At 32.1% G+C, this 15,851-nt stretch overlaps 1 protein-coding gene across 1 annotated transcript in view; it reads right to left on the bottom strand.

The window, feature by feature from the left end:
- Window positions 1–15,851, bottom strand: part of DPYD (dihydropyrimidine dehydrogenase) — a gene marked incomplete at both ends in the record, with an annotated part of 741,074 nt that overhangs the window by 641,268 nt on the left and 83,955 nt on the right. The window contains one exon of the mRNA XM_084242233.1: window positions 11,020–11,102. Coding sequence (XP_084098359.1) covers window positions 11,020–11,102 — 83 coding nt within the window. The remainder of the gene's footprint in view (window positions 1–11,019; window positions 11,103–15,851) is intronic.

The raw sequence follows: 15,851 nt of genomic DNA on the forward strand, positions 1-15,851 counted from the left end.
GATTCAAAAGCAATTTACTTTATGGTTTACTTAAGCTTTGCAACTACATTAAAATATGATAGTATATACACAACAGCTTGTTAACAAGATTATCATAACATTAAAATCATAATGTGGCACTTCAATTATGGATACTTAAAATTAAAGCTAATCCTCACAGTACCAATTTTTATCTCCTAAATAATTTTAGCTATTAGCTGCTCATTCAAAGTCTGTATCTAACATGATAAGTATTCTAGAGTAAGACGTAGCTCCGCACTTTTCTCGAGTAGCAAACAAAAGCTGTATCCTTTCTAAGACTTTGATACACAATCTTTTGCTACTTGGGGAAGGTATGTTTTTTTCTTACCTAGCTTAAGTTATTTTTATGCTGTTGCTAATATTATTATCTTGAGTAGAAAAATCCTATATAACAACCATTAATATTTTCCATTCTGGTTTTGTGATCTTAATTTTATCAAAATTTCACAACAGTATATTTATAATATTAATTTCATGTTTTCTGCAAATACTGTTTTCAAATAAACATTGTCTAAGACATAGTAGACACCAAGTTGAATGAACAAATGTTTACATCAAAGAATATGAGAGCATCTTTTATAAATATATAATTGAATTACACAATAACTGATTTTATCTGTGCTTGTTTCAGAAAATTTAAAATTGATAAGTATATAATCAATATATTCCACATTCAAGTTTAGTGTTCAAAGTAGTGAAAATGACTAAATCAACTGAGCTCTACATTCATTATGCTAATTGCTACCAAATATATAATTAATCCAGAAGGATTAATTCTAAGCATATATTTGTTATTAAACATTAGTGAGCATTAATACAGAACTTTTCTTCTATTCCCCAGGAATGATGAAATAAAATAAATTATTTTTGACCCATCTGAATCTGAGGTTCAAACTTTGCTTTCACTGACCTTTGGAAGGAATAAAGTAATGTACCTTATATATACACAGATAGTCCCAAATGTGGGTGTGAGTGTTCATGTTGTATGCTTGCATGTATGTGTACATCTATCTGTACATATGTATATGTAAATATGTACATACATGTTAATATTATATAACAAAATTACATTGAATATAATGGAAAAATTACATACATTTGTACATACTAAATCAGTTTCCTAAAGTCAAACCTACTTTTCCAAGCTGCATTCCAATGGTGTTTATTAGAGTAATTGCATCATCATTATCTAGAAAAAACAAAGCCATGTTTTCGTCTTCCGATTTCACAAAATCTAAAGACAATAAGTTTGGTTGCTCAACCCAGGTATTAGGCGGTATAAACCCAATCCGGGAATCTGCTGTGGGCATGATGAAATCTGTACCTTTCTACAGCAGAAAAAATAAAAACAAGATGTTTTTCTTTGCATAGAAAAGAGAATACTCTTGTAAACTGCTAATTGGGCTCAGAGTACTCTCTTCTGGTCCATTTAGTGAAAAATGTGGAGAAATATCATTGATAGTATCACAAATTTCATTAATGTAGACAGCTAACTAACATTACCTGTAAATGCAATTTCACACATCAAAATTCTTATGTAGTTAAAAAACATACATATACACACAGTATTTTTGATTAAAAAGTAATATATATATGTTTGAAAAATTTTAAAGCAAAAATATAAATGTTAAATTACTTATAGTCAATGATATTACAAAAAAATTCAGGTTTTTAAAAAATTTGCATTGATTTTTCATGCTATTAAAAAACCTGACTTATCTAGAAGTATTTTGTTAATAATTTCTTATTTATTTTTAATTCTTAAGTGCTGCTCAAATTTTCTTATAATCATATATTCATGTTCTAAATTACTCATTAGTGATAATTATTTATATTGACTTCTCTCCATTTTTTGCTGTTATAAAAGAATTCCACTGAACCTCCTTGTACATAAAAATTTGTAATCCTAAAGGATATATAAATAAAGGAATTTCCAAATTCTGTCACACTGCAAGATTTCCTTGACTTGGGGAGGGGGGAGAGAGAGAGAGAGAGAGAATATGTGTGTGCATGTGTGTGTGTGTATATATATATATATATAATGTATGCATACACATTTATCTAAAAGAATAAGATTAAGTGGGATAATTACAATATTCTTATCTTCAAGTATAATTCAGATGAACAAAATTACTCATAGAGACAGTCTTTTACTCTAGTTATTGTAGAAGTACCAGTTAAAGAAACATCAGCGCACTCTAACCATCATGCTTGGCAAGGGATGCAAGATTAATACAATTAAAAACAAACAGCTAAAACAATATCTACATACCAGGGATAATACAACCCTTCTATCAGATGGCAAACAGCCCCTGTAATACTGAATATTAACAAAGTGAAATTAAAGATGTATTTTTTATATTAATAAATCTGGAAGGAAAAATCTAAAAATTGCCTCTTTTAAGTCTCTCTGACTCTCTCTTCAGACTTCCGTCTTTCAACAAAAAGTTTTGATTGGTATTTATATTCCTTCTCTACTTCTCAAAGCCTATGAGTCTAAAATAAACAAGCACATTAAAACACTTTTAGCAATTTTACTTAAATAGTATATAGAATGTGTCATGTCTTAACACTTTTCCAAATTTACATAGTTATATTTAATTGTTAATTCTGTATTAATGGTGGGATTAATGGTACACCTACAAATGGTGTGTATTACACACACCAGAAAAAAAAGACAGAAACATAAATCATACAACTCAACATCACCATCTAGTGACAGAATTCCTAACACGTGACAAACTCAAACAAAAAAAGAATAGAATTCAGATATTATGTGCTGGGAGATCATCTCTAAAATAGTAATCTAAATGTAACATCTCTCATTAAATAGGCTTGGCTTTGCAAATAAAGTGCAAACACGTATTGACAATGTTTTTATTCCAGAAATAGAATTTATAGTTTCACAGAGTTATATCTGTAAATCTAACCAATCTATATTTTGTGGAGTAAATCACTATGAAAAGCTTCATATAGTATTTTTACTTCTTCTACTTAATAAACTATATTCTACATGTACCTTTTCTTTTCAGAATTTAAAACTACCTTTTCTCTAGTTATTTAACCCTAAATACACGCCAATTTCACATTTCTACTATTCATGGCCCACAACCACCTCAGCAACTGGGAAGTGGGCAGAGACAGTGTTAGAAAAGGTGCTACTTTTTTTCCTATACATGTTAGAGTTTTATAGAGGAGTTAAGACATGCAGAGTATAATGCAGAAAGCAAATCAAGTTGACATGATAAGAATGTTGAATTGGCAGAGATGAGAAAATATCAGGAAAACAAGTTGAAAATTTTACTTCTAAATTCACAATTACCATTCTAAGAAAGAGATTTAACCTAGAGATGATGCATTTTTTTTCTGCCCTTAAGAAGTTTTTCTTCTGGCATTATTTTCAGAAACCCTGTACAAGATTTCCATACACCCATGGAACTAAAATGGATTCTGTATAAGTTGGAAAGGAATATTCCCACTGTCATTCTACATTCTAAGACCACACAAAAATTTTCCATTCCAATCTATTATGTATGACAAATGTGCATTCTTTAAATAAGCTCTATGCACACTGAAGGAAAATAATGTACACAAAATTAGAGTACTCTATACCTTTGTCTTATTAATCTTTGATAATTACAAGTATTCTCTTCTATATTATTCTGTTCTTCATATCAATTCTATGAGGTTTTAAATCCTATTGTGGAAAAAGTTGAAAAAAGATTAATTTACCAGTTGGAGTATATCTGAATTTTATCACATCCCAGGATTCAATCATATTTCACCTTTTCATTTTTGCCATTTCTTACCTCACTATTTTTCTGATAATTCATAATATGACCACATTACAAAACATTTAGAGCAGAAAATTATGTCTTAGAAAAGTATATGTAAGCATCATAAAGATGTAGTAGCCATTTTGCTACATCTCATCTTTTTGTTTTGTTTTTTTACATAATTTTGTTTCCTGGTAATTTTCATTCACCATTATAAGAATTCCTGTGTCACTAAAGACACTCTAGTAAAGATCATTTTAGTGTCCAGAGAGAATTTAAGACATAACAAATATATTTATGTAAACATATGTGTAATATAAATATATATGTAAGCTTCATATCCTTAGTTGTTCTCTTAACAATACACAATTAGATTCTAGTCAATTTGCTTATTATTATATTCCATATTTGAGCAGATTTCTATTTTCCATGATGTCTATTTATTCTAAATGATACATTTCAAGAACTTAAATTAATGCAAAAAATGGTGTTTGTTTTTAGACTCTTAGTTCTTATTGATATACTCCTTTCCTTAATGCAGCTATAATTTCCACCTTCTCTTGAACTGAAGATGTGAAAATGACTTTCTATGTCTTCTCTAGCACTCAGAAATATCCTCCCCACTGACTTGCGGTAACATCAGTAAGCAAGAAATTAGTATTTTTTATGTAATTTATATTATATTTGCCATTAAAATTGAATATTTTCAAGGGTTACTGAATCAACTCTGACAATTATCTGTTGAGTTCCTACTCTCTTTGAATCTGTTATACACACACAGCAATATCATGCACTGCTGTCTTTTAATTTTATGACTTTTTCCTATGAAAAGAAGTCATTTTAATACAGTTAAAGCATAGAGATTTCTCCAAATACTTTTTTGGACATCATCCTTTTCCCCATCCAAACTTCAAAGGGACAGTCGTGTCCATAATCTATTAAATTGTGTTTCATTTATTTCATTCTGTCCTTTAAGATATATGAAATTTCTTTTAACATGTGTAGTGAGACTATAAAGTGATTTCCCTTTTCAAAGCAGCAAAACAACAGACTTATCATTTGCTGAATGATTCAACATTCTTGGATGATTTAAAGTATTTTATAATATTATAATTTGATAGGCTCTATTATCAATTACAACCACTAACTTGTTGTAGATCACCTACAGAAAAACTCATGAATTTCCATCTGTGATTCACAATACTAAATCCTCTTATTGATTCCTATAGTACCCACATTATTGGAGGGGAGTTCTATACAAGGTCATGACTTTGGAGAATAAAAATCACTGTCTCCTCAACATCAAGTCATACCTGTCAATTTTAGTTTAACATCCATTACTATGCTATAAATTAACCTTTTAATCTACACTTTTTGAGGAAAAATATGTGTGTGTGTGATGTATACAGGTAATGTGCATCAACATGGTTTATTTAGCCTCACCCTTGCCTCTTCATTGAGGTTCGAATTTCATCAGTGAGTTCAATGAACGTCAAGTTAGCAACTCAAACACACCGCTCTCTAGAATGATGCTGTCCAAACCATAGCCACTAACTGCAAGTAACTATTTACATTTAAATTAATAAATATTAAATAAAATTAAATTTTCAGGTCTTCAGTTACATTAGCCACAATTCAAGTGTTCAATAGGCACATATAGCCCATGCCTGTCATAGTGAACAGCAGATAGCAAACATTTATATCATTGCAGAACATTCTACTGGGAAACACTGAACTGGGCAGCAGATGCCTCTGTGAGCCTCAGAACACTAGCAGGAATGCCACCTACCCTTTTCTTCTCAGGCACAGCATATTACAGCCCCAACTTACTCTGTGGGATGCTAGTTAAAAATCTGAAATCCCAAAATACGTTTCGCTCTGACATACATTTCCATAAGTCCAATAATTTCTTAGATATCTAACTAGACTCTCCTCCTTTCTGATTCCATGCACTATTCTTGGAAATCACATGAACCTCCTATGGCTACAAGTAAAAATGCTAACAAGTTCCACATGTACACATCAACCCCCAGTCTTTTTCCTAACTTGTAAAATTGCATTTTCCATCTGTCTATTGCAAATATATACAAGAAATTGCCATAGCTATCTCAGATTCAGTTGAAAACCCAAATCTTCCTCCTTAGTATACTTATTTTTTGTCTCTCCTTATCTCAGCTAATGCACAGCATTCTTGAATAATGTCATTTCTCAATGTTATTTCATTGTAACATTGATGAGAAAATAAAATTTGCTTCCCAGCTAGGACTACTGTCATGTGGAATTTGCACCTGTGTGGGTTTTCTCCAGGTACTCTGGATTCCTCACACATGCCAAAGATCTGCACGTTAGGTTCACTGGTGTGTCTCAAGTGTCCCACTCTGTGTGGGTGTGTGAGTGCACCCTGTGACAGTAGGGGTCCTGTCCAGGGTTGGTTCCAGGCTTGTACACCAAGCTGCCAGGTTAGGCTCTTGCCACCCACAACTATAAACTGCATGTAAATGAAAAAATGACCTAATGTAATTTATTGTCTAACATCAGAAATGTTTCAAATCTTTAGTCAAAAGTTTAGGGTACTTATGTGACCATAAATGCACTGTAGGAAATAACTCTTGTTTACACCCTAATTGCTATGGTAAAATTGGTTCTGTTATATGTCATTTTGCTTAAGTGGCAGTTCCCAAGAACCTATTGACAAAGTAACAGAGGACTTATTATCTCTCTAAATACTCAAATAACAACATTTGACTTGCCCTTGATAAATCTCCTTACCTTTGTCTTTATCAATAATTCAACAAATAGATCAAACATTTATACACTAATACTATGGTAAAACTAGTAATACAAAAGAGTGCAAATAGCAACCCTCCTGCCCAGTGGCACTTGCTATTTAGAGGGGCACACAAATAAGTTAGATTTTATAATATAAGAAGAAGAAAACTTTTAAAATGTTTAAAACAGAGCAGCACACATTAAGTAAGGTTTATGATTTTTTTTAGGCTATTAAGTCACAAAGTGTCATCAGGTATATGTTCTAAATATTTCTAAATTTCTCAAACACACTCACCTCTGTGACCTCTATACCGTCTATCTTTATCTTTTGTTAAAGATGTATTTATTTATACATACAAGAACTGGGGCACAGGCCAGAAGTGTAGAGGGGGTGAGAGAATCACCAGGGACAGAGTGGGGAGCAGAACAGGCAGACTGATTGAAACACAATGCTGAGAGGAGCATCGTGCAAGACAGGAGAGGTCTGCTGAGCCACATGGGTCACCTCCCTGGCCAGGAACCAAACTCGCGCTCAAAGCCGAGGATAGCTTCACAGTGCTGTGCTCAACCCCTTGTGCCGCCAGGGAGGCACCCCCACCCCCCACCCCCCACCCACATCTATCTTTATCTTAGATAAAGATCTACAGATCTCTAGTTCTCTCCTTCCTCCACAATGCCCTCCACTGTGCTACCAAAACAAAATTAAATTCTTTTTTTCCAATTCTGGGAACTTAACTATAACCTAATTAAATACCTGCTTTATTAACCAGCACATTCCAGAGTAGGTTGTAGCTCCTTGCTCTATTTACACAGCCAGCTACAAGGCTCTCACATCTGGGATCAGGAGGAAGCACAGACTGGGGGCTAAAATGATTTAGGAGCAGGGATCCTGAAAGAACATGTTCAAGACAGCATTACTATAAGACTGACCACGAAGAGACCCTGGATAAAGCAACAGAGTGGAGCAAGGGCAGAATCCTCTTTTTTTATTTGTTCTAAGTTCATAGAAATAGAAGAAACTTAGTAAACAAGAAGGTAAACCCAAGTTGGTGAAAAGCCCCAACTATAGCTGCCACCAAATGTCAATCATCAAATGTCAATCACTCTTCTTTTGTGCCAGCTTCTCCAGGCTGGATGTGCTCAGGACTTGAGCATCACTGCGGACTCCTGGAGCCACGAGAAAGTTGCTGCATGTAAATCAAATGAGAGAAGAAGATGTGCCCAGGGCCAAGCTCTGCTTTGTCCATGAACCCAGAGGAAGTGAACACAAAGTTTTGGGAACCAGGTAAAAGAGGACTCAATACTGGGGCTCAGAGTTTTCATATCAAGAGTTTGATTTTTGTACCTATCTCTCCTACTATGCTGATAGCTCTTGAGGGTAAGGACTGTGCAATATTCCTATCTGTAACTTCATCACCTGGTATGCTGCAAAAGCTCAATCATTTTATTAATTAAATGAATGATTATACCCTGCATCCCTTCCTCTTGGATATAATCTTCCTGCCCTGCAAGAATTCTACGGAGCTGCAAAATCATCTTCAAAGATTTTATATTTAATCCTGTCACTCCCTTCCATAAAAACCACAATGACTCCCTCCAAAAATTTAAATATTTTATCATGACAAGGGAGACTGTACATAACTGGCCTCTAAAATACTGCAACAAACACATTTCCAGCCATTCTCAAGAAGCCGGCACCTATGCTAATTGATGTTTTCTGGTAAATTATCCACACTTTTCTCCCAGTATCCCATCTCTCACTCTGAGGATCTGAATTGTTCCCACCATGCTCGTCAACCACGTACCATTCCATATCCACCCCAGGATTCTTGGTATATGAGGAAACATGTTACTGAGGGAAAATTTTTGCCTCTGTGAGTTTTCTGTGAAAATATACATATTAAAAAGCTTGAAAATGTTTGCTTTACACCACTTACTGCCCCCAAAATATATCTTGCACCTGCCGGCCTCCATGTCTGTGTTAGATGCTGTTCCTCTACCTACAAAACCAGCCATCTCTCAAGGCTAGATCAAATTTCTGATCCTCTCCATGGTTTTCTCTCATCCAGACATCCCTCATGTAAGGCAAAGATTAATCACAGCATTTACTTTTCTCCTTTCATGTATTCCCCTCTAATTCTTTCAGTCACGTGGCATTGTAACTTTTCCTTCACTTCCATAACACACATGTAAAAAGATGAGCCTCTGCTGCAATTTCTAAAGGTAAAAATCAAAATTAAAAAGTGCCACACCTACATTAAACTAATTGTTGAAAGTTTTTAATTATACTTATTTAACTGTGTTTAGTGAATCTAAACTATGTTTAGTGAATTACAAATAATATGCATATGCATGTGTGTGTAATATATTCAACCTATATAAACAAAGTACACTATACAGACATATGATTATATGCTGATTTAAATCATATAGACTGCTGCTTTATATCAGCATGGGAATTTAAGAGGTTACTCCAACCAGGTAATACTTGTTTTCTTCATTAGTTCATCTCTACTTTTCAAAAAGTTGTTTTTCTCCACTTTTTTATGTAGATAAAAGGAGAATTATCCTAGTATTTTCTAAATGGCAAGTATTACAAAATTTGGCAGAATATAATAATCTCTTCAGATGTAGTTCTCCCATAATTCAATTTGTTTTTTCATAATGACACATTTTCTATACTAATTACATGTCTTTTCCTTATTCATTAAATTTCCCTCACTCGAATCCATTTTCATTCAAGCTGCCCCTTTGCAATTCTTTCTATGTTTGGGCCTTCAGTTCTTTTATTCAAAGCTTCAGAGCTGGCATTCTCTTTGTTTTCTTATGTGTCTATGTGTTCACTTGAAGCTGAATAGATAAATTCAGAGAATAGCTGTAGTTTTCTAAATAAATACTGGAGGACATGCTTAATATATTCAAAATTATAATGAGCATGAACAAAAAATGATATGTTCAATGTATAACTATGGTAGTTTCAGATAGAGGATCGAGACTCTTTTGAAAAACAGGAATTCATTCATAATTTCTGCACCGGCTTTTTTCATAACATTTTATACCTTGTTTTTAATTTACTACTATTTTCAATAACTTTACCTTTCTGAGAATGTCTGATTACATTTTATATAGATACAAATTCTCTATTGTGTACTCAGTTTTATTTTTCCCTCTCTTTTTTATTAGTAGAGACATTAACAATAAAATAGGCTCACTTGCTCCAGCTGGTAATTTCTCAGAACTAGTAATATATTATTCCTCTTTTTGTGACATCATAATCATCTATGTAGAAGTACCATGTATCTTTGTGTAGAAGCTACTGTTTCCATTAAATTTAATTACCTCCCCCTGTGGTTTTAAATAGAAGTGGCTTCAAAATGAGGGCAGCTTCTATTAAATTTAATTACTTTCCCCTGCTGCTTGCATGGTAAAAGGGAGGTTACTAAATGCGAGCAGCTTCTAAACTAAAGTATATGGTAACTGTGTGCTAGCAATAACAATTGTATCTAAACTAGCCTTCCTGGAAATCTCACAAGCTTTCCTTTCTCTTATTTTAAATATTTTTATCTTGATTTAAGATTGTTAAAAAAATGATCATTGATAGAAGAAAACATACTTTAAAAACTACTGTTAGTTTCAAAGGCTAAAAAAAGATAGAGTTTTCTGTACAAAGATACTGGAAATTTTTCCACTCAAAGATTCAAGCCCAGAACTTTTAAAATTATTAACATTTGCTGTTTTCTCGTTCCGTTATAAGGATTAGTTGTTTTATTCCTCACACATTTTTAATGTCTAGTAAAAAGACTTTCTTGATTCTGATCTGATGTATTTGAAGACTGCTTCCTAGAAGTTATTAAAAAGACGTCAAGTTTGGGGAAGCTTCAGAGAAATATTTAGAAATAGCAGTGTTTAAAAGTAAAAAAAAACCCACAAAAACACCATACTTACATCTGGCTGTATTTCACAAAAGTTAATCTATATGCTTTATAGTAGGCAAAAATGTAAATCATATTAAAAATGCTATGATATAATCCTATAAAATCTAATAGAATATGAAATTTTAAGTACCTCTTTTTTAATTAAATATTAATTAGGAGGAAATACTACTTTGTTAAACCATCATTGTACTGCTTTTTATATGTATACATACAGGCAGAATTTAGATGAACAATATTTCCATTCAATCACACGGTTTAGTATAAATATAAAACAAGACACCCCTTAAGCATTTTAAGTAACAAATTAAACATTTACATTTTTTACTGTGCACTGAGGCTTAACATTTATGCAGCTTCAAAACCAAAGTACAGCCTCAAGGGAAGTCTCTCCACTGACAAATTAATACCTTAGAGAACAGAGCTGAATGGTGGCAATGAACTCATTTGTTCCCCCAATAATGAAGAATGACTTTTTCTTTACCACATCTGTGACTGTTGCTATGGTGACCCAGACTTACCTCATTGCTTCTCTGAGAGCTCCTCGCTCACCAAGAGTTGTGTGCTTGATGTCATCAAAATTATTCTCTAGCTTCTCGCAATTCTGCAACATATTTAAAAAAAAATGCATTAGTCCTCCAACATCCTGAGATAAAATTATATCCATGCACTTATGTAAAAGTAGAAATAACGGTATTGATTATGGACTAATGAAAAATATGTACACCAATTTAATTGGGTAGGATTCATTAAAATTGACAGGGTAAATTCAACAGTAACAAAATATAAACACCTTGTGATATAGTAGTAACAGATGTCTATTTATCAATTTTTCAAGATATAAATGGAAGAATTGAATATTATGTAAAAGTAGTACAACTTCCAGAGATCTGAAGGGTTAGAAACTACTTCTATAAAATTATCTCAAGTATATCAAAGCCGTTTTAAATTCAAAAGACAGTAAATTTGAGATCACTACAAAGTTTATACTGAGATTAAGAGATAAATCCCAGGTATAATGTAATAATAAAGTTTCTAAAATTTTGGAATCACAAATTTATAAGAAAACATTTAAAAGACAGTTCTTTATCAAGTAGAACAATTATATGAATATGTGACAATATATGCCCAATTCTTAAAATTGAGTAAATTATATTAAGTTTTTAGCAGACTGAATTGAACTTTTGAAGAGATTCTTTTTTAAGGGAAGAGTTTTTTTACTATAATTTTAACTATATTTTTCTATGTAAAACTAACTTAACTGTATATGACTCTAAAAAATTTAAGATCACAATGTTTTAAATTAAATCTTAGACTAGAAAAGCATGTCCATATTAATCTTTTATCAAGTTAGTTTTCATGACAATTTAGTGGTAATTAGGTTAACAGGATAACTGGAATTAATGTTTAAGTTACTTTCACGAACAAAAATCTAAACGATAAGTTTTTAAATATTAATGTATTTTTTCATTTTCAAATTTTATGCAATCATTCTGGATTTTAGAAAAATGCAGATTTTAGATTAATAATTTCCTTTTATAAAATTAATTGATTTAAATCTATTGGTATACATACAACTATTTTAAGAAGTAATTTTTTTCAGTCAGTCAAATTAAAGCAGTCAATAAGACAAATTAAAGAAGATGAAATGTTCTCTTTAATACAGTTATATTTTTTATTTTGAAAATTACCAAAGTGTATTTAAGTAATTTGAATTCTGAATAAAACTTCTTTTTGGATCTGTACATTGCAAATATTATCTCCTGCTCCGTGTCTTTTCACTTTTTAGTAGTGTCTTTTCATGAAGAGCATTTCTATTTTACGAGGCCCAATTTATTATTGCTTAAATTTATGTTTAGTGTTTTTTTTGGTGCCTTTTAAGAAATCTTTGATTTCCTTAAGGTTATAAATAAATCTTCCTATTTCTTTATGAAGATTTATTATTTTATTTTCATATTTAGTTGGGCAATCTATCAGTGATTGATATTTATACATGATGAGAGATAGGAAATTACATCATATAGGTAATCAATACATAAGTACTATTTATTGAAAAGACCATTATTTCCCCCACTGCAATTCTGAGTCATCTTTTCCATAAAGTAAATCACAGAAGACTCTGTTTCTAGATTTATTCTAGTCAACTGCTAAAATTCCTGTATTGGTGTTAGTCTGATGCTATTTTAATTATATCAGTAATTCCATAGCTAAATATGAAAAACATAGGCGATGGAAAAGGAGCAAAAGATTTATGTTAGCACTATGTGAGAATGACCATCCAAATAGAACAGAGGCAAAATGATGTTCAACATGCTAATTTGTTGATTAACAATACCTTTATAAGCTGAATATTTATTTTTAGACATACACTCTAAATAAATGCAGATGTTCATTTATCTTAAGTCACATACAAAAATATTAATAGTAATATAATTCAAAATAGCCAAAATTAGAAACAAGCCAAATGTACAAGATAGAACGTATGAATTGTGATATACTGACATTTTGAAAAACTGCAGCTCAATGAGAATCAAGAAACTACAGCTACATGTAGTAACATGTGTGCATCTAACAGACATAGCATTGAAAAAGCTGACACACAAAAGAGCACATAAAAATACTGTTGCACTTACATGGAGCTCAAAAATAGGCAAAGCTAACAAGTACAGCCCAAATGAAAATAACAATTCCATTTATAAGAGCATAAAAATAAAATGCTTCTGAATAAATTTAACAGAAGAATCATGAGGCTTGTGCAATGAAAATAACAAAGCATCATGAAAAATTGAAATTCTAAATAACAGGAAAGACATCCCATGTCCATGAATTAGAAGGCTTAATATTGTTAACGTGGTACTACTGTCCCCTCAGTTGATCTAAAGATCCAATGTAATGCCTGTCAAAATATGAGCTGACATATTTTGCAGATTTTGACAACCTGATTCTAAAATTATATGAAAATGAAGTGAGTCAGAATTGTCAAATCAATTTAAAACACAGAAGAGCAAATTTGAAGGACCCAGATTTCCTGATTTCAAAACTTAATACAAAACTACAGTAATCAAAAAAATGTGGTGCTGGCATTAAAATGGAAGAATAACACAATGGAATAGAATTGAAGCTCTGAAAATAAATCCTTATGTTTATGTTAAAATTTATTTCAACAAGGATGCCAAGACTACCCAGTGCAGGAAAGGATAGCTTTTTTAACCAATGGTGTGGGAACAATTGGATGACTTTAGGCCAAAAGCTAAAGTCAGACACTTGTCTTGTATAATCTATAACATTAATTTAAAATGGATCACAGACTTAAATGTAAGAACTGAAATGTTTAAAATGCTTAGAAGAAAATGAAAGTTTCCATGTACTTGGATTAAGCAAAGATTGCTAAGATATAACACCAAAAGCATAAATGATAAAAAGTAGATTAACTGGAGTTATAAAATGCAAATCTTTGGTCTTCAAAGAACACCATTAGAACCCATGCAATAGGAGAAAATATTAGTAAATTATATATCTAATAAAGGACTTGCATCTAGAACATCAAAAATATATTAAAATTTATTAATGAAAGACAACTAAAGTTTCTAAATGAACAAATGTTTTGACTATACAATTCTCACAGAATATCTTAAAATGGTCAGTAAGGTTATATTTGTCTCAGATACTGAAGGAAAGATATTTAAAAACATTAGTCATTACAATAAAGTAAATCAAAGCCAGACTGAAATACCTCCTACACCCATTAAGATAGCTATACTTACAATAATAATAAATAATAAGAGTTGGCAAAAATGTGGATTAATATAAACCCTCATACAATGCCAGAGGGAATGTAAAATGGGATAGTCACTCTGGAAAATAGTTTGACAGCTCTTTAATTTTTTTTAAATATTTATTTATTTATGCATACAAGCTGGGGTACAGGCCAGAGGTACAGAGGGGTGGGAGGATTCACCAGAGACACAGTGGGGAACAGATTAGGCAGACTGATGGAAGTACACTGGTTGACAGCTCTTTAAAATGTTAAACATGGGATTACACCTGAGGGGACAAATCAAACACTATACAAAAATGAACCACAATGTAAAATATAAATACATATTTTTAAAAATAATAAAATGTTAAACATATAATTAACATATAAGGCAGTAATTACACCCCTAGTTATGAATCTAAAAATGTATAAAAATGAAATATATGCATAAAAATTTATGTACAAATGCTTTTAACAGCATTATGCATAAAGGAAAAAGAGAAACCCAAAAATCAATTAAATGATAAACAGATAAACCTGATACACACCTATAAAAGAGTATTACTCAGCAATAAAAGGGGAAGTTCTGGGACATGGTACTACATAGATGATCCTTAAAAACATCATACTGACTAAGCAAAGATAAAAAAGGTTGCACTGATTTATTTTCTTTATGTGAACGTACAGAAAAATTTGTAGGTTTTCAGGAGCTGTAGGGATTAGGGATTTGGTAATGACTGCTATTAGGGATGGGGTTTTTCTAATGGGGAAATAAAAGTGTTCTGGAATTAGTGGCAATCAATGCCCAACTGTAAATACATCAAAAATTACTGAAATACACGCTTTAAAAGAATGAACTATAATATCCATGAATTATAACCAAAACATTGTTAAAAATAGGCAAAAATAGGGCCTCCCCTGGTGGCGCAGGCGGTTGAGCACCGCTCTGTGAAGCTGTCCGCAGCCTCTGCAGTGCGGGTTCGATCCCTCCGACCCGCGACAATCCCATATGGCACAGCGGACCTCTCTTATCTCGCCCGCTGCTCCCTTCAGCAGTGTATGTCTTCAGTCTGCCGGTTCTGTTGCTCGCTCTGTCTCCGGTGAATCCTCTCAACCTCCCGTGCATCTGGCCTGTACCCCGGTTCTTGTATAAAAATAAATAATCTTTTTAAAAAAAGGCAAAAATAATCATGATGTTGGAATTTCATGAATAGTGAATAAAAGATGCACACAGGAGGGTATTCTAGAGCACTATTTATTTTGTGAAAATTTATGGAATTTAATATTTAAGACATTTTCTTTTCCATATATGATTATCCAGGAGTAAGAAGTTTTTAGAATAATTTTGAAATTCTGGTTAAGAAATCATAATGCAATTGCTTATCATGATAGTTAAAATTCATTATTTTAAATATATTTTATTGAGTTTATACTGGCTTACATTGTTCTTTCCACAAAAGACATGTATGATCCCCCATTCCGGCTCTGGGGCATTTAAAATTAAAATGCATTTTAATTTTAAAGCTTAGCTATTGTAAATAGTGCTGCTATAAACATAGGGGTGCAGGTGTTCTTTGGAATTGATGTTTCTGTGTC

This window comes from Talpa europaea, assembly GCF_964194135.1.
Source record: "Talpa europaea genome assembly, chromosome: 9".
NCBI lineage: Eukaryota > Metazoa > Chordata > Mammalia > Eulipotyphla > Talpidae > Talpa > Talpa europaea.